This window comes from Macaca thibetana, chromosome 3 (assembly GCF_024542745.1).
Source record: "Macaca thibetana thibetana isolate TM-01 chromosome 3, ASM2454274v1, whole genome shotgun sequence".
Taxonomy (NCBI): Eukaryota; Metazoa; Chordata; class Mammalia; order Primates; family Cercopithecidae; genus Macaca; species Macaca thibetana.
In genome coordinates this window covers 141,804,517-141,831,234 of record NC_065580.1, presented here as the reverse complement: position 1 = coordinate 141,831,234, position 26,718 = coordinate 141,804,517, and the positions used below count along the sequence as shown (strand labels likewise).

At 51.5% G+C, this 26,718-nt stretch overlaps 4 protein-coding genes and 1 non-coding gene across 8 annotated transcripts in view; 2 read left to right on the top strand and 3 right to left on the bottom strand.

Annotated features, from left to right (window-relative positions):
- Positions 1 to 26,718, bottom strand: part of ZNF394 (zinc finger protein 394) — a 103,083-nt gene that overhangs the window by 8,039 nt on the left and 68,326 nt on the right. The window lies entirely within an intron of this gene.
- ZNF789 (zinc finger protein 789) overlaps positions 1 to 26,718 on the top strand; it is a 102,573-nt gene that overhangs the window by 23,582 nt on the left and 52,273 nt on the right. The gene's annotated exons all lie outside the window — the stretch shown is intronic.
- Positions 5 to 9,899, top strand: BUD31 (BUD31 homolog). Of its 4 annotated transcripts, none has more exons than XM_050784171.1 (6): positions 5 to 403; positions 1,426 to 1,563; positions 2,466 to 2,588; positions 6,446 to 6,568; positions 7,747 to 7,913; positions 9,674 to 9,899. In XM_050784171.1, exons 3-6 carry the CDS (start codon positions 2,495 to 2,497, stop codon positions 9,722 to 9,724), a joined length of 435 nt encoding a protein of 144 aa, XP_050640128.1. In that variant the 5' UTR covers positions 5 to 403; positions 1,426 to 1,563; positions 2,466 to 2,494; the 3' UTR covers positions 9,725 to 9,899. The 4 variants fall into 4 exon arrangements, with proteins under 4 accessions (XP_050640128.1, XP_050640130.1, XP_050640129.1 ...); XM_050784173.1 differs by having other exon boundaries at positions 52 to 388; XM_050784172.1 differs by having other exon boundaries at positions 367 to 643.
- Positions 5,310 to 5,410, bottom strand: LOC126951870 (small nucleolar RNA U13). Its single transcript, XR_007724713.1, has one exon. It is a non-coding gene; the product is annotated as a small nucleolar RNA U13 (small nucleolar RNA).
- Positions 9,409 to 26,718, bottom strand: PTCD1 (pentatricopeptide repeat domain 1). Its single transcript, XM_050783971.1, has 8 exons — positions 26,483 to 26,718; positions 22,899 to 23,377; positions 21,414 to 21,554; positions 18,715 to 18,933; positions 18,197 to 18,298; positions 16,253 to 17,074; positions 15,209 to 15,391; positions 9,409 to 10,434 (listed from the first exon to the last, which is right to left on the bottom strand). Exons 2-8 carry the CDS (start codon positions 23,349 to 23,351, stop codon positions 10,249 to 10,251), a joined length of 2,106 nt encoding a protein of 701 aa, XP_050639928.1. The 5' UTR covers positions 23,352 to 23,377; positions 26,483 to 26,718; the 3' UTR covers positions 9,409 to 10,248.

The following is a 26,718-nucleotide window of genomic DNA, read 5'->3' as shown; positions in this document are numbered from 1 at the left end:
TCTTGGGCTCGACTTCTTCCGCCCGGCCCAGTCCCCGCCGCCGCCGCCCCCACCTCAGTGGCCGCAGTGGCCGCAAGGACCCGGACCTCAGGGAGGGCTCCGCACGGAGTCGGACTGTCCTGTGCGCCGCCTGAGTCCAGGCTTGCCCGCGCGCTGCCAGGCAACAACGCCCCCAGTCTCTCCGTTCGGGGAGACGCGTGGCCCTGCCGGACACTCACCGGAAATGAGGGCAAAAGGCAACAGCGACTCTGGAATTCTATACAGGCATTGCTGAGGACACCTAAGATGACGCAATCTCCGCGCGGGATGGGCGGGGCTCCGCGAGGACCTCATGTCTCAGAGCTCGCCTGAGGAGCGGAAGCCGTCAGTCGAGAAGCAGCTACCCAAGGTACCGTAGGGTCCGGTAGGTGTTTTCTCTCTGTTCTCGATTACCTTGGCAACGGCCGAGGCGGGAGATCAGTGGTCTGCACCGTCCTGGAGGGCGATCTGAGTAGCTGGACTCTCAGCCAGCCACTAGGTTGTGTTCGGGCTTTGGACCTTGAGGTCGGAGAGAGTCCCGAGAGGAGGCGGCGCCCCCGTTCATTCTTCTGAGGGGCGGTAGATTTGGGGGTTTTCTTCTAGGATTCTCACGCCGTTTTCTCTGGTAGGAACGTCTTCTGTCTAAATACTGATTGTTTTTCTAAGCCAGGTTCAGATGCTGTCCTTTTTATGAGTTTTCATCACAATCCCGCACTAATATCTTTCTTCGCTCCTCCTGCCCTCCTTCCCCGGGCGCCGCTCTCTCTCTTACACCTCCCGGCACATCTTTCTTCTCGATCTGATTACCTCCTACCTCCTCTTTTCTCCTCGATCTGGTTACCGCCTACCATTTCCACCTCGGGGAGTCCTCGTCTGACTCCCGGGCTGGATCAGGGCCCTCGAATTTCCCTGGGTCATAGAAAAGCGATCATTCTCTCGTCACAGGCTATGCGCCTTGGGGCCGAGACCAGAACTCACCTATATCAAGCTTCAGCGTAGGGGAGACTAGTGCGAAGACCGCTGATTTGGGAGTCAGGGGCCCTCCAGAGTCAGGCTTTGCAAATTCCCAACTGTGTGACCCTGAGTCTACCTTCTAGAGTTTGATTCCTCATCTATATGGTTGTTTTAGAGAGTTCATGAGAGGAGGCTCTGTGGGGGGATTTCTTAGATACAGAAGGGAGTGACTGAATGAATTTGAGAGAGATGAATCTGTTATGCTGAAAGGTAAATACTTAACCTGAGTTCTCTCTGGCAACAAGGAAATGCTGTGTGGTTTGAAAAACGCTTTGCTATTTAGATTTGGATTGGCCTCTTATATGGGAACTACCTGACGTGTCTTTATGGAATATGTTGCTTGGTGTGAAAGAGACCTTGGCAAAGGTCTGATCCACTGCCCTCATTTTACAGATGAAACCGAGGACCAGAGAGGGAAAGTGACCTCAAAGTCACAGACTAATTTTTTAGAGCTGGACAAGAATCCAAGCCTGCAACTGCAGAGACCAGAGATCTTTCTGCTATCTATACTCTTGGGAAGCACATCCTAAGGTACTTTGATTTTACAACCATCGTTCCCTTTTTATTTTATGTTTTGTTTCGTTTTGTTTCTTATTGAGACATAGTCGCACTCTGTCACTTAGGCTGGAGTGCAGTAGTGTGACATGGCTCACTGCAGCCTTTCAACCTCCTGGGCTCAAGTGATCCTCTTGCCTCAGCCTTCCTTGTAGCTCAGATCACAGGCATCCACTGCTGTGCTCAGTTAATTTGTTTTTTTTTTTTTTTTTTTTTTTGTAGAGACAGTGTTTCACCTCATTGCTCAGGCTGATCTCAAATTCCTGGGCTCAAGCGAACCTCCCACTTCAGCCTCCCAAAGTGCTGGCCAAGACCAGAATTACAGGCATGAGCCACCGCGCCTGGCCTTCCATCTTTGCCTTTTTAAATACTCACCCCCATGGCTCCCTGAGTCACAGCCCTCCTTATACTCTATTGTAATTGCTTTTTCTCTTGTCTGTCTTTTTGCTAAAATGTCACCTTTTAAGGGGCAGAGGCTGTGCCTTAACTATTTGTTCTGTGTTCCCAACTTCCAGTATAGGGTTAAGCTTGTAGCTGAAGTTAGCTAATGACAACAGCAAATGTCTCTTAGGCATACATTATCCACCAGGCATGATAGATACAATTATAATGAAGTCTTTGCAATGACCACATAAGGTAGCTTCCATTATCCCCATTTTACAGATGAGGAAACAGAGACTTAGGAAGGTTAAGTACCTTTCTGAAGATCACAGCGGGTAAGTAGCAGAGCCAGGATTTGAACACAGTCTGGGTGCTGAGCCCTGTCCCATAGCTGTGACCTTGTGCAGACTCAAGGAAGTCAGCCTGTACTAAAATAATGACTGACAAAGGCCTTTGGTGATTTGAGACTCAGAAACCAATTCATTTTTTCCCCCCAGATCTTTGCAAATTATCCGGTGGAAGGAAAATGCCTAAAGTCAAAAGAAGCCGGAAAGCACCCCCAGATGGCTGGGAGTTGATTGAGCCAACGCTGGATGAATTAGATCAAAAGATGAGAGAAGGTGAGTAGGGGAGTTCCTGTCTGGGTGGGCTGGGTCCAAGGGTCAAAGGCTTAGATGCCCCCAGGGGACAGGCATAAATGCAAATATAAAAAGAGGGTGGTCTACTAACACTGAGCTGTTGTGTTTGCTTATGAACTCATGGAAAGTGCCCAAAAATAAGATAACGTTAATGAAAAGGTCCTCAAAAAGCCTTTTTTTTTTTTTTTTTCCAATTTGAATATAAAAGGTTATGGACTTTTATAGTCTACCTATAGTTATTTACTATTTTGGTTAGATGTATATTTAAAATCATACAAAATATATTTACTTGGAAGTGCTATTCCTTTTCAGTCTCATTGATTAGTCTTTGCAGCATCTGTTTTCTGTCACTTCCGTGTAAATGGCGTGTGAACCTGCTTTGTGAACCCATGTCCTATGCTGTCTTTGGAAATTGGAAATTTTATCTGAAGCCACAAGCATCTGTTTGCCTTAAATGATCACAGTGTGACTACTTAACCAATTTACTTTTTTTTTTTGAGATGGAGTCTTGCTCTGTCTTCCAGGCTGCAGTGCAGTGGCGTGATCTCGGCTCACTGCAATCTCTGCCTCCCGTGTTCAAGCAATTCTCCTGCCTCAGCCTCTCGAGTAGTTTGGATTACAGGCACGCGCCACCACGCCCGGCTAATTTTTGTTTTTTTAGTAGAGATGGGGTTTCTCCATGTTGGCCAGGCTGGTCTCCAACTCCTGGCCTCAAGTGATCCACCCACCTTGGCCTCCCAAAGTGATGGGATTACAGGTATGAGCCACTACACCTGGCTGAAGTTACTTTTTAAAGTAACTTTTGAAATGCTTGCTTGTAACTAACCTAATCATGGTTATTATGAGGTCGTGCTTCCAGCAGTAATTACTAAATTAAAGCAGTGTTAAATTACTTTGCCCCTTCTTAAAAAACCTGTTGTTTCCAGATACCTTCTATTAAATACTCAGAACTTGCTTTGCGATTTAGATTTGGATGGGCCTGTTGCAGTAATCATGGTCATTCTGGGCTGAGAGATTTCTTCCCCAAACAGCTTTTTATCAAAATAAAGGAAATGGGAGCGTGCAGGAATAGAAAAGATTTTGCAAGTCTTTGAAAGTAAATTAACTTCATTTTCTAAAGGGTGACTTTTGAGGGGAGGAGGAACCTTACTTTGTGTTCAGATATTCTTTATCTCCAGAAAAAAGTATTCTTTGTTCTGTTTTTCTTCTTTTTGTTTTTGTTTTGAGATGGTCTCACCTTGTTGCCCAGGCTGGAGTGCAGTGGTTCAGTCACAGCTCACTGAAGCCTCCACCTCCCAGGTTCAGGTGATCCACCCACCTCAGCCTTCCAAGCAGCTGGGACTACAGGCATCCACTGCTGCGCTTGGCTAATTTTTCTTTTTTTTGAGACGGAGTCTCGCTCTGTCACCCAGGCTGGAGTGCAGTGGCACGATCTCAGCTCATTGCAAGCTCCGCCTCCCGGGTTCATGCCTTTCTCCTGCCTCACCCTCCTGAGTAGCTGAGACTACAGGCGCCCGCCACCACGCCTGGCTAATTTTTTGTATTTTTAGTAGAGACGGGGTTTCACTGTCTAAACCAGGATGGTCTCTATCTCCTGACCTCGTGATCCACCCACCTCGGCCTCCCAAAGTGCTGGGATTACAGGAGTGAGCCACCGCGCCCGGCCTGCGCTTGGCTAATTTTTCGTAGAGATGGGGGTGTGTTAGTCTGTTTTCATGCTACTGATAGACATACCTGAGACTAAGCAATTTACAAAAGAACGAGATTTAATGGACTTTCCGTTCCACGCGACTGGAGAGGCCTCACAATCATGGCAGAGGCCAAGGAGGAGCAAGTCACGTCTTACATGTGCACCCGCTGAATCTTTACTTCCTGCTTTTCTGCTTGGATCACAGCATTCTGTTTGTTGAGCTGAATTGTAATACCTAGGTAATTGAATGGCTTAAAAGCTGGAGACAGGGAGGCATAGTCTTCTTGACCACTCCTCGCCCGTCTGTTCTTCCCTAAAAACTGAGGAGGTCATAGACAAAGATGAACTTCTGATTGCTAAGAGAGAACTGCCTTGTGGCGAGTATGAGTGCCACTTGATCCTGCATGTGTTGAAGGGTCAGCTTCTCCTGCGGCCACTTCGCTGAGAACCTGTAGACTGGTCTAGTTTATTTGGCTTTTCCTCAGCCCTAAAGGACTTTGGCTGGGAGATGAAATTAGAGGTGCCTTCAGGATGATTAGGATGCCCATCTGTGGGCCTAGAATTATCTTGAGAAATTACTATGCTGTAGAACTAGATCTGAAAGCATAGGGACCAAGGTTGGTTTTTTGGCTTTTTTTTTTTTTTGAGACAGGGTCATCTGTTATCCAGGCTGGAGTGCAGTGGCATAATCTCAGCTCACTGCAACCTCTGCTTCCTGGGTTCAAGCACTTCTCGTGCCTCAGCCTCCTGAGTAACTGGGATTATAGGCATGTGCCACCATGCCCAGATAATTTTTGTATTTTTAGTAGAGACAGTGTTTCGCCATGTTGGCCAGGCTGTTCTCGAACTCCTGACCTCAAGTGATCCATCCACCTTGGCCTCCCAAAGTGCTGGGATTACAGGCGTGAGCCACCGTGCCCAGCCGGGACTAACCTTTTAACAGAAGTTACCATTGAATGATCTTTTTAAAAATCTATGTTTTCTAATTCTGTAATTAAAAAGACTTTTTTTCGTGTCACACAGGTAATGTGCCAACATTGTGACAAAGTTTGAGAGTGGCATGTCTCACACATGGATGTGAACACCCAATCACACTCATGAATTACAAAAGGATCCAAAAATAGACATTTTTAATTTAAAACAAGTATGTTTAAATTACTTAGCTTACTTTTTATTTATTTATTTATTTTTTGAGATGGAATCTCACACTGTTGTCTAGGCTGGAGTGCAGTGGTGTGATCTCTGCTCATTGCAACCTCCACCTCCCGAGTTCAGGCAATTCTCCTGCCTCAGCCTCCTGAGAAACTGGGATTACAAGCGTGCACTACCACGCCTGGCTAATTTTTAAATTTTTAGTAGTGATGGGGTTTCACCATGTTGGTCAGGCTGATCTCGATCTCCTGACCTCATGATCTGCTGACCTTGGCCTCCCAAAATGCCCAATGGCTTATTTTTATTAAATAACAGCTTTATTGAGATACTAATCATATACTATGAAAGTCATCCTGTTGAATTATCCAATTAAGGGGTTTTTAGTATATTCACAAAGTTGTGTGACCATTGCCACAGTCAATTTTATGTTTCAAGGTTCATCTGTGTTGTAGAATACATCAGTACCTAACTTCATTCCCTGTTTTTTTTTTTTTTTTTTTTTTTGATACCGCATCCTCCCCCTCAGGGTTCAAACGATTCTCCCACCTCAGCCTCCCAAGTAGATGGGATTACAGGCACGCACCATCATACCCTGCTAATTCTTTTGTATTTTTAGTAGAGATGGGGTTTCACCATGTTGAACGGGCTGGTCTCAGACTCCTGACCTCAAGTGATCTGCCCATCTCAGCCTCCCAAAGTGCTGGGATTACAGGTGTGAGCCACCGAGTCCGAGTCCAGCCAGCCCTGTTTAACTTCTTGAGGAGCCACCTAACTCTTTTCTGCAGTGGTTCCACCATTTTACATTCCAACCAGGAAGGTAGGAGACTTCCAATTTCTCCACTTCCTTGCCAACACTTGTTATTGTGCCATAGTTTTGATTATAGTTGTCCTAGTGGGTATAAAGTAGTATTTATTCATTATCACTAGTTATTTACAAAAAGAAAATCCTGCGCAGACTGACCCTGTTCCCCCAAACACACACTTTGTTTCTCCCCAGCTGAAACAGAACCGCATGAGGGAAAAAGGAAAGTGGAATCTCTGTGGCCCATCTTCAGGATCCACCACCAGAAAACCCGCTACATCTTTGACCTCTTTTACAAGCGGAAAGCCATCAGCAGAGGTAATTAGTCTCTCTTGGCCTTTCAAACTCGAGTCACTTTTGGAGTTACTGAGCTAACTACAATCCTTATTCTCACAACTTCTGCAAGTCATGGTTTTTCTTATCACTAAAAATAAAGGGGAGCCAATGTTGGCTGAGTTTTGTGTGTGTGTGTGTGTGTGTGGTTTTTTTTTGAGATGGTGTCTCACTCTGTCACCCAGGCCTAGAGTGCAGTGGCACGATCTTGGCTCACTGCAAGCTCTGCCTCCTGGGTACAAGCGATTCTCCTGTCTCAGCTCCCAAGTAACTGGGATTACAGGCACCCGCCACAACACCTGGCCAATTTTTGTATATTTAGTGAAGATGGGGTTTACCATATTGGTCAGCCTGGTCTCGAACCCCTGACCTCAGGTGATCTACCCGACTCGGCCTCCCAAAGTGCTGGAATTACAGGCATGAGCCACCACTGTTGGCTTTTTTTTTTTTTTTTTTTAAATGAAACAGGGTCTTGCTCTGTTCCCCAGGCTGGAGTGTAGTGGTACAATCATGGCTCACTGCAGCCTCAACCTTCTGGGCTCAAGGGATCCTCTCACCTCAACCTCCCGAGTAGCTGGGACTACAGGTGTGCACCACCCCACCCAGCTAATTTTTAAATTTTTTGTAGAGATGGACCCTTGCTATGTTGCCCAGGCTGGTTTAACTCAAGTGATGCTCTGGCGTTGGCTTCCAGAAGTGCTGGGATTACGCCACCTTGCCTGGCCTAAATACTTGTTTTTGGTTCCTCCTCCAAGGACTGTCCCACTGCAATACTGAATGCTTTTTTTTTTTTTTTTTTTTTTTTGAGATGGAGTTTCACTCTGTCACCCAGGCTGGAGTCCAGTGGCATGACCTCAGGTCAATACCACCTCTGCCTCCTGGGTTCAAGCGATTCTCCTGCCTCAGCCTCCTGAGTAGCTGGGATTACAAGTGCCTGCCATCACGCCCAGTTAACTTTTGTATTTTTAGTAGAGACGGGGTTTCACCATGTTGGCCAGGCTGGTCTGGAACTCCTGACCTCAGGTGATCCGCCTGCCTCGGCCTCCCAAAGTGCTTGGATTGCAGGCATGAGCCACTGCACCCAGCCTGAATGCTCTTTTTGATCAAGGGTGGGGAAGGTTTTTAGACCATGGTCTGATGCTCTTTCCCCATCTTTTTGACAGAACTCTATGAATATTGTATTAAAGAAGGCTATGCAGACAAAAACCTGATTGCAAAATGGAAAAAGCAAGGGTATGAGAACTTGTGCTGCCTGCGGTGCATTCAGACAAGGGACACCAACTTCGGGACGAACTGCATCTGCCGTGTGCCCAAAAGCAAGCTGGAAGTGGTAATGTCTGACACACACGCTTGATGTTATTTTCAGCTCAAAAGCTCTAGTCGACTCCAAGGGATCTTACGATATTTGGTTGGGCTGGAATGTCGTTTTGTCTCTGAATGTCCTGCTGGCTCTCCCTCGCGGGAGTGGGTCCCTTTGTTCAGGAATCCGTGTGAGGCAGCGTGTGGCTGTGAGTGTCTCTGTTAGGTCTGGGGCCAATCTCAACTCCACCTTTGGGCAAATTACTGAACCCCTTTCCTCACTTAGGAAATGGTAGTGAGGAGCCCTGATCCCGAGATGGTGGCAGGGTGACATCAGGGAAGGGTGGCCACTGAGTTCCTGTCCCTTTCCCTCAGTCCTCACAGTGATACTTTAGCATTATCATCACTGTTTTTCCCCCCGCCCCCCGAGACGGAGTCTTGCTCTGTCGCCCAGGCTGGAGTGCAGCAGCGCCATCTTGACTCACTGCAACTTCTGCCTCCTGGGTTCAAATGATTCTCCTGCCTCAGCCTCCGGAGTAGCTGGGATTACAGGCGCCTGCCACCATGCCTGGCTAATTTTGTATTTTTAGTAGAGACGGGGTTTCTCCATGTTGGTCAGGCTGATCTTGAACCCCCAACCTCAGGTGATCTGCCCGCCTCAGCCTCCCAAAGTGCTGGGATTACAGGCATGAGCTACTGCGCCCAGCCCACTATTTCTTCTTTCAGAACTTTCTGTTCCAAGTACCACTCCTAGGCCAGGCACCTCAGGAGTGGTGCTGAGGGACAGGAGCTGAGCTCTATCCGGCCCCAGGCCCCTCTGAAAGGCAGCTGTGGCCTCGGCACACAGTTGTTGGCCCAGCTGGGAGATCAGGCCCCACGGCCCATCTGCCAGCCTGGCCTTCTTGTCCCCAGCTCCACACAGGTGCCTCTTCACACAGGTCCCTTCATGCTGCAGTGAGACAATGGAGAGCTGCGGCTGGATCTGAGGACTTGTGTACTGAGCAGTGGGGGCAAGCAAGGGCCGCCTCCCCGAGGAAAGACTAGGGTGTTGGTTTTCTGATGGAGGCAGGGAGGGGTGGCAGAGTGGCAGAAGCCACCCCTCCCCTGAGTGCCCACATTCCACAAGGGATCCAGGTCGGGGGGCTGGTGGACTGGGGTGCTGCTTCAACCCAGTGGCCAAAATAGCCTGCTGTAGACTTACCTGGGTTTCATCAGAGGATCCTGTTTACTTAAACTACGGTCTTGCTCCTCCAAAAAAAGAACTGAAAAAGTAAAATAAACACAAGCCACTGTTCTAGGGCTTTCTGGCCAGCCAAGCATTGGGCCGCACCAGGCCTGGGGGACAAGACGCTTATTTCTGGAGGGCTCTGGGCCAGAAGGGTGTAACTCAAGTGCATAGCCTCCTGCCCTCTTCCCCACCAGAGTGTCCCAGCCCAGAGGCTGCCCTGAAGTCCCCAAACAGTAGCAGAGCCACCTCTGCTTATTGCAGCGTCTGTCATGCTCACTTAGGGGAATAACGAGACTCATTCACACCGATTTCTTTTTCTTGATTGGCAAACGTGTGTTGGATTTGCATAACGTATTATAACTACACATACAGATGTAACCTTGGTATCAATAGCAGCTCTTTCCACGTTCATGAGGGAGCCAAATTTTCCTTCTAGAGCTGTCACAGAAGGGTTTCTGAGGTGTGTCCCTATACGGCATGGTGGCAGAGGGTTGCCACGTATGTGAGCGTGCAGGGACGAGTGTGGCGCAGTGGCATCATCTCAATGTCCTCCTCCATTGCAGGGCCGCATCATCGAGTGCACACACTGTGGCTGCCGTGGCTGCTCTGGCTGAGGCTAGCGCTCTCCACCCTGGACTCTGGACTTCGCAGGTTCCTGCCTGTGGCGCCACCCCCTTCCTGGGAGCAGCGAGCAGTGCCCCAGGCCCAAGTTGGAGCACGGGTCTCTACGGGGAAGGCTTCGCTGTCCATCAGCTGTGATTTGTAAAAATAAAATCTTTAAACCTCTCGGGCCCCACGTCTATTCTTTCAGAGCATTGGCCTGTGGAACCCGGCAGGGCGGCACCAGGCCCCAGGGACCAGATGCCCCAGTCCCCTTGTGGTGTGTGAGGTGACACGCAAAGGTACTGGAGCTGGAAGACCCAAGGTGACATGCGAAAGTGGCTGGAGCTGCCCTTGGACCTGCCGGGAGTGCAGGCACCTTGGGCCTAGCATGTGTCCTCACACCAACACCCGTGACACACTGCAGCTGTTCCTCAGGGCCTGGCTCTTCCCCCAGGCAGGAGGTGACACCAGCTCACTTGTCCTGGGGCTCCCACAGAGCACTGAGGGCTAAGCACGCTGTTCAGCTGTGCTCCCATCACCTGCCCCCCAGGGCACATCCGTCCACATCAGCCTCCTTGCCAGTGTCCTGGTCCTCCTGGGGCTTGGTCCGGAACTTCTGCCAGGGGTGCAGGGTTTCCTCTGCGGGCATCACTGTCAACCACTGCTTGTAATAGGCTCGGAACCCGTCAATCTTCGCCAGGTAGGTGTTCCTCCCTTGGTACTGGAATTACAAAAGCGAAGCTAGAATCACTCCTGTTACCTACAGCTAATCCCAAACCTCGGCAGCTGGCTCAGGCCTCAGGGAAGCTGGTAGCTGCCATTTTCCCTTCCAGGTGGCTGCAGGGGACAGGGCAGAAAAGCTGTGAACATGCACTATGGGAGTAGCTTACTTCAGAGAAACAGGTCCCAGCTGGGTACCCTGGGGCAGGCCCAGAGCCATCTGCCTAACAGCGTTCTTCCCAAACCGGCACTGCTGTGCTCCTCCATCCGCACTTAATACCCTACGCCCCCAAGCTAGAATCACTGGGTCCCACCTGCCTCCACAGCCTGCCGAGCCCCTCCCCCTCAAAGCCACCTCCCTCTGACCATCATCTCAACACTGCCGAGATAGGCTCCATGGAGATAGGGGGAAAAAAGAAAACACGCACCAGACAGAAACAGAGAGCTGGCGGGGGAATATAAAAAAAAAAAAAAAAAAAAAAAAAAAAAAAAAGCCAAAAAGTACTATCTGACATACAGCTACTACCACACGATGACAAAAGGTTTGGCCGGGTGCGGTGGCTCACGTCTGTAATCCCAGCACTTTGGGAGGCCGAGGCGGCAGATCACTTGAGGTCAGGAGTTCGAGACCAGCCTGGCCAGCATGGTGAAACCCTGTCTCTACTAAAAATGCTGGATGTGGCGGTACATGCCTGTAGCCCCCAGCTACCTGGGAGGTTAAGGCAGGAGAATGGCTTGAACCCGGGAGGCGGAGGTTGCAGTGAGCTGAAATCACAGCACTGCACTCCAGCTTGGGCGACAAAGCAAGACTCCATCTCAAAAAAGAAAAGGAAAGGTTTGACTCAAAAGACTGAACAATTCTAAACCTTAAGGTGCCGGCTAGAGCCTGAAAGCACAGAAAGCAAAACTCAACAGAATCACGAATATAAACAAGGCCACCATCGTGAGGGAATATGAGTACAGATGCTCCTGACACCATGGTTCCACCCCCCAAAACCCACCGTAAATCAAAAATCAATCTGGCTGGGCATGGTGGCTCACTCCTGTAATCCCAGTGCTTTGGGAAGCCGAGGCAGGTGGATTACATGAGCTCAGGAGTTCCAGACAGTTGAGGCAATATAGTGAAACCCTGTCTAAAAGATTAGCTGGGTATGGTGGTACATGCCTATAGTCCCAGCTCCTCAGGTGGCTAAGGTGGGAGGACTGCTTAAGCCTGGGAGGTCAAGGCTACAGTGAGCCATGATCGTGCCACTGCACTCCAGCCTGGGCAACAGAGTGATTCTGTCTCTTTTTAAAAAAAGAAAAAATTCGGAACAGCACGGGGGCTCACACCTGTAATCCCAGCACTTTGGGAGGGTGGGGTGGGTGGATCACGAGGTCAGGAGTTCAAGACAGCCTGGCCCAGATGGTGAAACCCCATCTCTACTAAAAAAAAAAAAAAAAAATACAAAAATCAGTCGGGCGTGGTGGCAGGCGCCTGTAATCCCAGCTACTCGGGAAGCTGAGGCAGGAAAATTGCTTGAACTTGGGCGGCAGAGGTTGCAGTGAGCCAAGATAGCGTCACTGCACCCCAGCCTGGGTGACAGAGTGAGACTCCATCTCATAAAAACAAAAGGAAAATGCATCTATTGCTGGCAACACAGCAGAGGGTCCTGACTTCATAATTATGCAAAAGTGACATACATTCAGTAGAAACTAACCCTTCACAAAGTCGATCCTTACAGAGTTACATCCTGATAAAACTATTGCAAAGTTGAAAAATCCTGTGTAGAACCATCTTTAAGTCGGGGACATCTGTCTGTGACTTAAATACGATATGCTTTAGGCCTGTGATAGTCTTGTGACTGTGGAGTTGAACCCCTAGTGAGCCCTACGCTAGCGGGAAGAGACAATCCACTAGGAAGATATGCACATGTAATCAACAAAAAACCAGTATCCAGAATATGTGTGTGTGTGTGTGTGTGTATGTGTGTATATATGTATAAAAACCCTGGAATCAATGAGAAAAGGCTCGCAACCAACAGTTTAAAGCACAGACACACAGTTTAAAAATGCCCAGCTATGCCTTCAGCCAGGCACAATCTCCACTGCTGTCCCACCCATTTGTAGGAAGCCCTCAAAATGGCATTCAGGTGTGACACCTGCACGGCATTCCTGACTCTGCACCTTCTGGCTGTGTGTGTCCCTGCCCATTTACTGGTCTCCGTCCCATCCGGGTTGTGCTCCAAGCCACAGTGGCTCTGGACGCTCCGGAGGTGCTCAGCACAGAGTGTGGCTCGATGGACCCAAAAGCCAAAACCCCAGAGCCTGATATCCTCAGAACAGCAGGAAGAGGCTGTGGCTGTAACAAAGCAGATTCCATGACTCTGCCCTGCTCCTGCTGATACAGGAGGCAGAAAGAAATTATTTGGGCAGATAATAAGGGCAACAGAGTCCTTGGCAAATTTCCCTTTTAATATAAAGCAGCCTCCAAATAATTTCTTTTCTAACAAAGAGCAGCCTGAAAAGTCAAGCTGCAGACATAGATAAGCAAGCTGGAAGTTTGCAGGGGTATATGCTGGCAGCTGTGCCAATAGAAAAAGGCTACCTGGGAGCCAGCTTTGTTCAAGATGGGGGCCCCATCTTCCCTTCTTTTGTCGCCATGTGTACAATAAAGAACCAGGCAACATGGTGCTGGAAACCTTTGGCATAATAAAAGGTTAGGGTGGGCGCCAGCTTTTATACAAGCTATGTAAATGGCACACCTGGTCCAACCAATCTTTTGTGTCCTTTGTAAATCAGACACCACCTCCTCAAGCTCATCTACAAAACCTCTGCATTTCATGGTGGAAGCAGCAACCCATTTCTCTGGCACCTCTGCTCTGCAGAGAGGTTTTTTTTTTTTTTTTTGAGACGGAGTCTCGCTCGGTCGCCCAGGCTGGAGTGCAGTGGTGCGATTTTGGCTCACTGCAAGCTCTACCTCCCGGGTTCATGCCATTCGCCTGCCTCAGTCTCCCAAGTAGCTGGGACTACAGGCGCCTGCCACCATGCCCAGCTAATTTTTTATATTAGAGACAGGGTTTCACCGTGTTAGCCAGGATGGTCTCAATCTCCTGACCTCATGATCTGCCTGCCTCAGCCTCCCAAAGTGCTGGGATTACAGGCATGAGCCACAGCGCCAGGCAAGAGCTCTTCTCTTTCACCTATTAAACTTCAGCTCTTAACCTCTTTTTTTTTTCCTGTTTTTGAGACCGAGTCTCCATCTATCACCCAGGCTGGAGTGCAGTGGCACGATCTTGGCTCACTGCAACCTCTGCCTCTTGGGTTCAAGTGATTCTTGTGCCTCCTGAGTAGCTGGGATTACAGGTGCCCGCCACTACCCAACTAATTTTTGTATTTTTAGTAGAGACAGGGTTTCACCACGTTGGTCAGGCTGGTCTCAAACTCCTGACCTCAGGTGATCCACCCGCCTTGGCCTCCCAAAGTGCTGGGATTACAGGTGTGAGCCACAGTGCCCGGCCTTAACCTCACTCTTTTTTTTCTTTTTTCTTTTTTTTGAGACAGAGTCACCAGATGCAGTGGGTCACGCCTGTAATCCCAGCACTTTGGGAAGCCAAGGCGGGTGGATCACGAGGTCAGGGGTTCGAGACCAGCCTGGCCAACATGGTGAAACCCCGTCTCTACTAAAAATACAAAAATTAGCTAGGTGTGGTGGCGGGCGCCTGTAATCCCAGCTACTTGGGAGGCTGAGGCAGGAGAATCACTTGATTCCAGGAGGTGGAGGTTGCAGTGAGCCTAGAACCTACCATTGCATTCCAGCCTGGGCGACAGAGCGAGACTTTGTCTCAAAAAAAAACAAAAAAAAAGAGAAGGAATCTTGCTCTGTAGCCAGGCTGGAGTGCAGTGGCGCAATCTCAGCTGGTTCAAGCAATTCTCCTGCCTCAGCTGAGTAGCTGGGATTACAGGCACGCGCCACCACGCCCAGCTAATTTTTGTATTTTTAGTAAAGATGGGGTTTCACCATGTTGGCCAGGATGGTCTAAATCTCCTGACTTTGTGATCCACCCACCTTGGCCTCCCAAAGTGCTGGGATTACAGGCATGAGCCACTGTTAACCTCACTCTTTGTGTCCACATCCTTGATTTCCATGGAGTAAGACAACAAATCTCAGTGATTCACCCCAGATAACAATGCCACTTCACTGCCTGTCCAGTCCCTGAGCAAGCAATAACCTGTTTGGAGTAACTGGCAATGTGCAGGTGCTGGGGACCCAGATGAGCACAGCAGACAGCCTCTGCCTCCAGAAGCCTGATACAGGGAAGGCCAGGGCTGCCCATGAGCATGTGACCTGAGACTATAGGACACGGCATAAAGGAATAGAGCTGGGGGAGGGGAGACTTTCACCCCAGGTCAGAGCAGCAGCCAGCTGGGCATCTCTGAGAGCCACGTAAGCAGAGACCTCCAGGAGAAAGAGCCCACCACACGAAAGTGGGTGTCACCCAAGGCAGCGGGAACACCAATCCCGAGGCAGGCAAGAGGCTGGTGGCCTTTGGGAACTGACGGAAAGCCACTGGGATGGACAGAGGCAGCAAAGGGAAGGCTGGCCTGAGACTTGAGATGAGCCATGTGGACAGGGACTCAGGCTGTGGTCTACAGACTTAGGGACTGCTCCTAAGAGAAGCTGCTGGACAGTTTCAAGCATGAGAACACAATCCCAAGGGCCAGAACCAGGGTTGGGTGGTGGCAGGGGTTAGAAATGGTGAAGGAGCTGATGAGCTTGAGCTTGGGGCACACACCCGGTCAAAGGTCGGAGGGTACTGGGCTGCAAACTCCAGCTGGCGGATGACCACTTCGTTCACTGGGACCCTGTTCTGCTTCATGTCTTTCAAGATGTTGATGAGATAGGTGTAGTCCAGCTTCCTGACGGCCGCGTTGATGAGGGCGCTGTAGATGTGAGTGTTGGGGGTCACCTGGGACTTCTAGAACACAGGGACATCATAGAATCAGCAAGATGATGGCAGCCATTGGGACCCAGCAGCTCCCACCCTCTGTCAATCAAGCTGGCTCCTGGGACCAGCGGCCACAGCCAGCAAGGCAAACCTGGCAGCAACGATGCGCTGAATGTCCCTCTCCAGCAGGAAAGCCAAGCCCAGCCCTTCTGCTCAGCCCTAAAGAAGCTGCGGAAAAGGACGCCCGTGCTGCTCTCAGACACCGACCGACTCAGGCAGAAAATGATGCGGCAGACACCACCTCCTCGCTCCCTGGGGTGGGTTTCCCCATGATGCATGGTCACCAGGTGGTGGTCAGCCTAGAAAAGCGTGAGTCTTGGCTAGGTGAGCACGGCAGGGTCCAGGAAAACAGCCCGAGGGTGATGGACCCGGGGGACCCCGACAACGCAGGACGCAGCCTCTGCTGTGGTCGGATGAAATCCACTCAGCACTTCCAATGGGGGCTAGGTGGGAGGCACAGGAGATCTCAGGGGCTTTGAAAACCACCCACGGCTCCCCAGGAATTCTGAGAATCCCTGCCATACCTCTAGAGTGTTGGGGCCGAGGCCTGTCCCCAGCCCTCAGTGTCACCCCACGACCACCTTCTTCCAGACGGGAACGTCCGTGCATCTCTACGCCCAGCCCTGAAGCACTCTCCGGGGTCTGCTTCCCCCAAAATGGGACCGAAGACCATTCTACACCAGAAGCTCATCAACCCCACTCTCTTTGCCCCTATGCACAGTTCATCCAAGTGGGGGGCTTGAGGGACCCCTGCTCCCCCAAACTTTCCTCCTGAGCTGCAGAGTGCTCCTCAGGACCACGGGCGTCCTGCCCAGGCCCAGGTCCACTCACCTTCATGTCTGTCAGCAGCTGCAGACCATCCTTCGGCCTGTGGCACCCGATAGCCAGGTTGCAGAATGTCTGCAGGTTGGGGACAAGGCCCCTCTTCGCCAGGACTGGCAACAGCGCCTTGGCCCCCTCCAGGTCTCCCAGCTTGCTCTTCTTTCTCACCAGCGTGTTAAAGAATGTCAGGTCGGCCTCCACCTGGTGTTTGTCCAGGAGGGCCAGCAGCAAAGACTCCGCAGGACTCCCGGACTCCACCACCTCGGCCAGTAGCGTGAGGGTCCTGATGTCAGGCTGCTGCCTATGCTCTGCCATCTTGCTCAGGAAGCCCTCCAGGCCCCCTATTAAGGCCAGCCTGTCAGCTGGGGTGCTCACTGTTCCAAAGGAGACCACGGTGGGGGGAACGGCCCCAGGGGTCAGGAGATTGACTTCCAGCTCCACGGGAGGTGGCTTCAGGGCCACAGGGGGCAGGGCCACTGTGTGGCTGGGCTCTGCCTTGGTTTCCACCTCTGGCTGGGCCTTGCCGGGCACTCTGGCTTCCTGAGGCTCTGGAGGCCCAAGTGCCTGAGAAGGTTCCAGAAACAGCTGCCTCTCCAGGGCCTCCACGTGCAGCACAGCTGACATACGGTTGCCTGCCTTGGCCTGGGCTGTCCTCCTTGGTCGCTGCCTGCCCACTGGGGGCTGAAGCACGGTTGCCTCCTCACTGGGCTTCAGAAGCAGCTCTGAGGCTACCTGGGGGTCCCCTAGGCCACAGTCCCGAGCTGCTGCCAACAGCAGGTTGTAGCTGTCCCGGCTCGGCTGTAGCCCCAGACTCAGCATCAGCCGCCACACCTGCCAGGGAGGACAAACGTCAGCTCAGTGCTCCTGTTCAGCAGCTGGGCGCAGGACTCACACCCGGAATCCCAGTGCCCCAGGAGTTTTAGATGGGAGGATCCCTTGAGAGCAGGAGTTCCAGACAAGACTGAGCAAAATAGCAAGACCCTGCCTCAAAAAAATAGGCCAGGCGTGGTGGCTCACACCTGTAATCCCAGCACTTTAGGAGGCTGAGGCGGGTGGATCATGAGGTCAGGAGATTGAGACCATCCTGGCTAACACGGTGAAACCCCATCTCTATTAAAAATACGAAAAATTAGCCGGATGTGGTGGCGGGCGCCTGTAGTCCCAGCCACTTGGGAGGCTGAGGCAGGAGAATGGCGTGAACCCGGGAGGAGGAGCCTGCAGTGAGCCGAGATCGCGCCATTGCACTCCATCCTGGGTGACAGAGCAAGACTCTATCTCAAAAAAATAAATAAATAATTTTAAAAAAGCTTTCCAGCCGGGAGCTGTGGTTCACGTCTGTAATCCCAGCACTTTGGGAGGCCCAGGTGGGCAGATCACATGAGGCCACGAGTTCAAGACCAGCTTGGTCAACATGGTGAAACCCTGCCTATACTAAAAATACAAAATTAGCTGGGCGTGGTGGCATGCACCTATAATCCCAGCTACTCAGGAGGCTGAGGCAGGAGTATCACTTGAACCCAGGAGGCAGAGGTTGCAGGAGGCTGAGATCACGCCATTGCACTCCAGCCTGGGCGAGAGTAAGACTCCATCTCAAAATAAATAAATGAATGAATGACTCCTCGGTTGCACCTGCAGAAGTGCTAGCGGGCTGTGGGAGGGTTGAACAAGTCCTCAGGTGAGTGTTCGGCAGGCTTTCAGGGAAGGTGAGTTTAGAGGGGCTGAGCCTACTGCAAAGCAAGGTGGGAGAGGCGGGGGCCACCCTCATTGCGCCTCTAAGGGCCTCCTCTCCCTACCATCTGTAGAACAGAGGCTACAGTGGCTGCTGGGTTTTCAAAAAAGAGCACAAATATAAAAATACTCAGCACAGGGCCATCATGGGTGCTCACAGGATCACCATTTTGCACCTCTTGCACCAGGGAAGCAGGGCAGGAAGGTGGGGTGGGAGGGACATACCTGGAGGGCGTACCGGAAGCCCGTCTTCTTGTCTTGGATGCAGCCCATGAGCAGGAAACTGAAAGTCTCCTCTGTGACAATGTGCCCTTTGTGGATGATTTCCTGGGGGAGGGAACAAAGAGGTCCCATTGAGAACCTGCAGCAGGCTGGGCGTGATGGCTCATGTCTGTAATCCGAGCACATTGGGAGGCCAAAGCAGGAGGATGACTTGAGGCCAGGAGTTTTGAGACCAGCCTGGGCAACATAACATAACAAGACCCTGTCTCTACACTCGGATAGAGAACACCCCTTCTAGGAAGCCTTCCCTCGAGTGCACAAAGCAGGACACAGCACACAGCGGCACACACAACCTCCAGCAGGGTCTCATCAGATCTGTCTGTGAACCCCAGTGCCCAGTACTGGCTGTCTCACCCTCTCTGAGCCTTCCTGCACGAGGAGAGACAGACACCACAGCCCCGCCCCCGCCACATGGTACCAGCCCCACAATGGGGAGCAGGATGGCAGGTGAAGCCCCCCACCTTGAACACATCAAGGCACATTCTAAGGTCTGCACACTTGGCAGCCATCTTCAGCAGCGCGTGGTACGTTTTCAAGTTGAGTTCGATGTTTTTGGCCTGCAGCTGCTGCCGGAGCTTCAGGGCGCTCTGCAGAGCCGAGTCCTTCCAGGGGGACTCGGCACAGACGTTGAACAGGGCCGTGTAGGTGGCATCTGAGGGCTCCAGGTCCCGCTTTTTCATCTGTGGAGATGGAAGCAGCTCAGTGGTGGCCTGGGATCAGCTGGACGCACAGGTGAGCAGCCGCCCCAGAGGAGGCTGAGGCTGGAGAGGACCCCATTACTGCATACACCAGGCCAGGCTCTAAGGCAGAGCCATGGGACACATCAGTGCCCAGCTCTCCAAACTCAGACACATTGAAGGGACACTGAAAACTGAGCCCACACCCCCATATGTACCAAACAGAAGCTATCCTGCCCTGGGCACCTGTCAGCCCACTCCAGGCCTGGGGTCCTGGCAGCAAGGTCTTCCTGATGCCCCACCTTCAGGCCACCCAGTCAAGGGGAAAAGGGGCTATAGTGCTTACTACCTGAGGGTTCCTGGGCAAGTCAGCGCTTCCTTGTGAAAATGGGGATGACACCATCACCTTGAAACCAGGGATGCCTGTGGCAAGTGGGAGGGTGCACTGCAGTGCTCTAGGGGTGGCCCCGAACCACTGGCACAATGCACATTCTCAGGGCCACCTCATCTGGTGAGTCACAAGCCCCGGAGGTGAGTGACACTCAGCTTATTGAGCCTCTGGGGGACTAAGGCAGGTGCTCAGGGTTGACAATCCCTGGTGAAGCCTAGCACTTGCAAATGCCCAGAGAAGGGTCATCTGGTTGAGGGCAGGCGACAGGCGGCTCAGTGGCAAAAAGAACCCTGCTAGAGTCAGGCCATTTGGGGCTCAAATCTCAGCCCTGGTGCATTCAAGTGGGGTGGCCTTGGACATGTCCTTTCATCTCTCTGTGCCTCAGTTTCCTTATCTGAAAAGCAAAGATGGCAGTCCCTACTTTGAGGATGATGTAGGCTCTGTGTGTATTGCTGCACTCCACAGAGGTGCACTGACAACTCGCTACCCGCCCAGCACCAGCCCTGGGGTTAGCAGAGTGGGCACAGCCTGTCCTTACTGAGCTGACACTCGAGAAGGCAGACACACTGCAGGTGAGTTACCAAAAACAGTAACAAGGCTGGGTGCTGTGGCTCACGCCTATAATCCCAGCACTTTGGAAGGCTGAGGGGGGCAGATCACATCTGAGGTCAGGAGTTCGAGACCAGCCCAGCCAACATGGCGAAACCCCGTCTTCTATAAAAAATACAAAAAAATTAGCCAGGCGTGGTGGTGGGCGCCTGTAATCCCAGCTGCTCGGGAAGCTGAGGCAGGAGAATTGCTTGAACCTGGGAGGTGGAGGTTGCAGTGAGCCGAGGTTGTGCCACTGCACTCCAGCCAGGCTGACAGAGCCAAGACTCCCGTCTCAAAAAAATAAATAAAATAAAGTAAAATAAATAAAAACAATAAAAATATTTTTTTTTGTTTGTTTGAGATGGAGTCTCAGTCTGTCACCAGGCTGGAGTGCAGTGGCATGATCTCGGCTCACTACAACCTCTACCTCCTGGGTTCAAGTGATTCTCCTGCCTCAGCCTCCCGAGTAGCTGGGACTACGTGTGCGTGCCACCATACCTGGTTAATTTCTGTATTTTCAGTAGAGACAGGGTATCATCATGTTGGCCAGGATGGTCTCAATCTCTTGACCTCATAATCTGCCCACTTTGGCCTCCCAAAGTGGTGGGATTACAGGCGTGAGCCACCACACCCGGCCAAAACTAATAGTTTTTTAAAGTGGATGTAATCAGCCAGGCGCAGTGGCTCTTGCCTGTAATCCCAGCACTTTGGGAGGCCGAGGTGGGTGGATCACTTGAGGTCAGGAGTTCGAGACCAGCCTGGTCAACAAGGTGAAATGCTGTCTCTACTAAAAATACAAAAAAATGAGCCGGGCGTGGTGGCATGTGTGCCTGTAGTCCCAGCTACTCGGGAGGCCGAGGCATGAGAATCGCTTGAGCCCCGGAGGCGGAGGTTCCAGTGAGCCGAAGTCACACCACTGTACTCCAGCCTGGGCGACAGAGCGAGACTCCGTCTCCAGGAAAAAAAAAAAAAAAAAAAAAAAAAAGAGGCGCAGATGCAGTGGCTGGGCTGTGGCCTATAATCCCAGCACTTTGGGAGGCCAAGGCGGGTGGCTGGGGTTAGAGACCTGCCTGGACAACACAGCACAATCCCACCTCTACAAAAAATTTAAGAATTAGACAGATATGGTGCTACACACCTGTACTCACAGCTACTGACGAGGCTGAGGCAGGAGGAACTCTTGAGCCAAGGAGTTGGGGGCTGCAGTGAGCTATGATTGCACTCCAGCCTAGGCGATAGAGTGAGGCTACCTCTGTCTCTCTTTTTTTTTTTTTGAAGGGAAAAAGAAAGGGAACATGGGGACCGCTGCAGTCCAGACAGGTGCTAGAGGGCTTTCCACATCATCTCGTTTATCACCCACAATCACCATCATTTTAAGGAGGTGACTGAGGCCAGGGAGGTGAAGTCACCTGCCCAGTGTAAAGCACTAGCAAGCAGCACACTCGGGATCCGCCCCCAGCTTTTCAGAGCCTTGCCCCTGCTGCCCCGCGCTCACACACACCTGGTTGTAGAGCTTGAAGGCCTTCTTCAGGTAGCCGACCCGCCCGCAGCCCCCGATCAGCACCGTGTAGTTGCTCTCCATGGGCTGCAGTCGCTCCTCCTTCAGCATCTGCCTCTCAAACAGGTCCAGCGCTTCGACCAGCTGCAGGGAAGAGGCAACAGGGCAGGGGCTCAGAACTGCCCCAGAGACTCTCGGCAGAGAGAGGGAGGCTGAGGCTGAGGGACGCTCCTGAGACAGTGCAGGACAGCGGCCCTGGGTGACTGCAAACCCCCTGGGCCCCCGGCTGTCTCTGCCTCTTCCCTTCCCTCACAACATTTCCCCGGTAAAGCCTCAGTTCGTTCCTTTATTCCTTCATTATTTTCATCTATTCATTCAAACAATAATTACTGAGTGCTTCAATGAGCCAGACAAGGTCTATCCACTGCAGATATAGCTGGGAACAAGAGGGCGCTCCTTCTTGGAGCTCATGTTCCAGTGTGGAAAGTCAGACATGAGGCCGGGCGCGGTGGCTCACATCTGTAACCCCAGCACTTTGGGAGTCTGAAGCGGGCAGATCACAAGGTCAGGAGTTCAAGACCAGCCTGGCCAACATGGTGAAACCCCGTCTCTACTAAAAATACAAAAATTAGCCAGGTATGGTGGCGCGCAGCTGTAATCCCAGCTACTTGGAAGGCTAAGGCAGGAGAATTGCTTGAACCTGGGAGGCAGAGGCTACAGTGAGCCAAGATTATACCACTGCACTCCGGCCTGGGTGACAGAGCAAGACTCTGTCTCAAAAAAAAAAAAAAAAACAAAAAGACAGACATGAAATGGGATAAGAAAGACATACAACATATCAAGTGATGACAGGTGCTACAAACAAAACTAAAGCAGGGGCAGGGTGTAATGGCTCATGCTTGTAGTCCCAGCATTTCAGGAGACCAAGGCGGGCAGATCACCTGAGGTCTGGCCAACACGGAGAAACCCCATCTCTACTAAAAATACAAAAATCGGCCAGGCGTGGTGGCACATGCCTGTAATCCCAGCTACTTGGGACACTGAGGCAGGAGAATCGCTTGAATTCCCCAGGAGGCAGAGGCTGCAGTGAGCCAAGATCGTTCCGCTGTACTATAGCCTGGGCGACAGAGTGAGATCCTGTCTTAACAACAAAAAAAAAACGTAAAGCAGGGAGTGCCAGAAGGGTGTGGAGGATTCACTTTTCCTTTTTTTTTTTTTTTTTTGAGACAGATTCTTGCTCTGTGACTCAGGCTGGAGTCCAGTGGTAAGATCAGCTCAGTGCAACCTCCATCTCTATAAAAAAAAAAATACAATAAAATAAAACTGTGGCGGAGGATGGCAAAGGGCAGTGATACTTACAGCCATAAGGCTGGTAGTTCACAGGGTAGGCCCAAAACTTAGAGGCTGGGAAGGTCAGGCGACCCCTTGCAAAACACTGAGCTGCCAGGGGTAAGAAGCCAGGAGCCGCAGAACCAAAGCGCCCCTCACCTTCCCTTCCTTGATCAGGCGTTTGCACTGCAAGAAGTACCAGTACGGGGTGTTTCTCCGGCCTTGCCATAATTTGGGCTCCGGTTCCTCTGGCTCCTCTCTCTGTTCCCTGAACCGCAGGTTATGGAACTGGGCTGTGGATTTGTGGAATAGTCTCCGGGAGGAGTATTTGTCAGAGAGGGTCCCAAAACTCTCCTCCTCCTCCTCGTCTTCTTCCTGCATGGCCGCGGAGTTGGAGTGGCTCGGGTCAGAGCCCAGGCTGCCCGTGTTCTCCGGGTGCTCCTGGCCGAGGGGCAGCTGAGAGGAGGAGCTGCTGAAGGCTGCCCACACTGGCCGCATCAGCCCCTCCCTGCCTCCCGCCCACCTGGCGCTACAGGGATCCAGGTGTTGCAGGACGAACAGTCCCATGGGGCGGGCCCTGGAGAACAGTCTAGTGAGTCTCATGAGGTTCATTTCTGGCTTTCCGGTCCCTCCAGGGCCTGGAATATATCAGGAAAAGTAAGAGAGTCAACTCAGTTCCTAGTCACAAAAGGCAGAAAGAAAGAAGTGCTTAGAAGTATGGGCCCAGGCTGGGCGCGATGGCTCATGCGTGTAATCCCAGGACTTGGGGAGGTCGGGGCCAGCATATCACTTGAGGTCAGGAGTTTGAGACCAGCCTGGCCAACATGGTAAAACCCTGTCACTATGAAAAATACAAAAATTAGCCAGGCATGGTGGTTTTTACAGCCAGGTGCGCCTGTAATCCCAGCTACTCAGGAGACTGAGTCAGGAGAATCACTGGAACCCGGGAGATGGAGCTTGCAGTGAGCTGAGATTGCGCCACCATACTCCAGCCGGGTGACAAAGTGAGACTCTGTCTCAAAAAAACAAAACCAAACCAACCAAACAAACGAACAAAAAAAAAGAACAGGCCAGGAACGGTGGCTCATGCCTGTACTCCCAGCACTTTGGGAGGCCAAGGTGGGCAGATCAGTTCAAGACCAGCCTGGTGAAACTCTATCTGTACTAAAAATAGAAAAAAAATGAGCTGGATGTGGTGCTACATGTCTAATCCCAGCTACTCAGGAGTCTGAGGTAGGAGAATCACTTGAACCCAGGAGACCGAGCTTGCAGTGAGCTGAGATCACGCCACTGCGCTCCAGCCTGAGTGACACAGTGAGACTCTGTATCAGAAAAATAATAATAATAATAAATAAAATAAGAAGTATGGGCCCAAAGGTTAGAAAGCCTAGGTTCAGGTCAGACATAGCTCACTGCAACCTCACCCTCCTGTGCTCAAGCGATCCTCCCATTTCAGCCTCCTGAGTAGCTGGAACGACAGGTGCGTGCCACCATGCCTAATTTCATTTTTTGGTCGAGACGGGGTCTTGCTGTGTGCCCAGGCTGGTCTCGAACTCCTGGACTCAAGCAATCCTCTCACCTTGACCTCCCAAAGCACTGGGATTACAGGAATGAGCCACCATGCCCAGCCTAAAATATTTTGAAGTCTGGTTATATTAGAAGGTTGCCATTGGAAAAGTCTCACAAGTGATGGCAGATTGAACAGATTAAAAACTAGGCCCAGCAGGCCAGGAGCGGTGGCTCACGCCTGTAATCCAGGAACTTTGGGAGGCAAAGGTGGGTGGATCACCTGAGGTCAGGAGTTCGAGACCAGCCTGACATGGTGAACCCCATCTCTACTAAAAATACAAAAATTAGCTGGGCATGACAGCATGTCCCTGTAATCCCAGCTACTCGGGAGGCTGAGGCAGGAGAATCACTTGAATGTGGGAGGCAGAGGTTGCAGTGAGCCAAGAAAGCGCCATTGCACTCCAGCCTGAGCAACACAGCAAGACTCTGTCTCAAAAAAACCAACAACGACAACAAACAAAAAACTAGGCCCAGCAAGGGGAGAGACTTGCTGGGGTCCTGCAGCAGTGCAGTGGGTGAGACTGGCCAGTTTGGCCTGGGCTGGCTTAGAACTCAGGTCCATGTAACGTATGGACAGACTCTCCTGACTAGCACCTTTGTGAAACTAGTGCAGGGGGCCTTTATCATTCTGCATCTGGCAAGCCCTGCCACTCCTTCTTACAAGCATGGTGTTTATGTAATTTTCTTTTTATGGGAATGGGGTCTTCATGTTGCCCAGGCTGGAGTGCGACGGCACAGTGGCAAACGCACAATCACTGCAACCTCCAACTTCTGGGCTCAAGTGATCCTCCTACCTCAGCCTCCCAATTAACTAGCACTACTGGTGCACACCACCATACCCAGCTAATTTTTTGTAGAGATGTAGTCTCCCTATGTTGTCAGGCTGGTCTAGTACTCCTGGCCTCAAGCAATCCTCCAGCCTTGGTCTCCCAAAGTGTTGGGATTGCAGGCGTAAGCCTCCATGCCCTGCCTTATGTGCATTAATTACAATACACAGAATTACAAAACAAAAAGCAATGATATTGAAATGGCATCAAAATGCTTTAAAAACAAATTTCTGCTATACTAGCATAGATGCTTATTTTCAATGCATTAAATAACAAGACCCTACAATAATTTCAAAGCAGTAACGCATGTAAGTGACAGCTTAAGATACCACCTTGTAGGTGCTGCACAAACTGTTTTTTTTTTTTGAGTCTCACTCTGTCGCCAGGCTGGAGTGGGGTGGTGCCATCTCGGCTCAATGCAACCTCTGCCTCCCGGGTTCAAGCGATGCTCATGCCTCAGCCTCCCAAGTAGCTGGGATTACAGGCACGCACCACCACTCCCGACTAATTTTTATATTTTTAGTAGAGACGGGGTTTTGCCATGCTGTCCAGCCTGGTCTTGAACTCCTGACCTCAAGTGATCCTCCTGCCTCGGCCTCCTAAAGTGCTGGAGTGACGGGTGTGAGCCATCACGCCTGGCCCTGCAAACTCTTATCTGGAACTATCATTTACACTCACCCCAACTTGAAATTATGACACAGTTTCAGGCACTGCTAAGGCTGCTCCAGCAATTGGGAAAGGAAATGCTAAATTTCACAGAGAAAATAGGGGTGTCATTTTGTTCCTATACAATTTCATCACCCCACCCTGGTTAGAAAACCCTGAATTAGACCATACAGTGGCTCATGCCTGTAATCCCAGCACTTTGGGAGGCCCAGGCAAGTCGATCGCTTGGGGCTTGGGGCTAGGAGTTCAAGACCAGCCTGGGCAACATAGCAAGGCCCTCATCTCCACAAAAATTAAAAATAAAAATTTAAAAATTAGCCAAGCGTGGTGGTGCAGCTACTCAAGAGGCTGAGGTGGGAGGATCGCTTGAGCCTGAGAAGTTGAAGCTGCAGTGAGCTATGATCGTACCGCTGTACTCCAGCCTGGGCCACCTAGCGAGAAAAGAAAAAACCCTGAATTAGAGACACGCTGCGGCCGTCCTTCTTCGGAGAGACCCGCCCCTCCTCAGACGCCTACCCGGACCCTCAGGCCAACGCCGACCCCTCTCCACACAGACTTTTGCAGCCTCAGTTTCCCTCCTCGGACGCCCCTGGCTCCAATCCTGGTTCGGGCACTTCCTTCCCCTCTGGCGTGTCTCTGCCCGGATCCCGGGGTTCCTGCGAGGATCACACAAGAACTCACTTGAAGTGTCCGGCGCAGTGCACTCCGACGGGGCTCTCTACCCGGTCCCCGCGACGTACCCGGCTCTCCCAAGGGGCACCCTCTCCCCTGACGCGCAAGCGCAGCCCGCGTCGCCGACACACGCGGCTCGTTTCAGGTTTCCGGCGAGACTAGGCCGGCGTTCGGCTGGCGGCTAGCCGGGACTAGCGGAGCGGCGGGACTCCGCGCTCGATTGGCAGTGCCTGGACAGGCGCAAG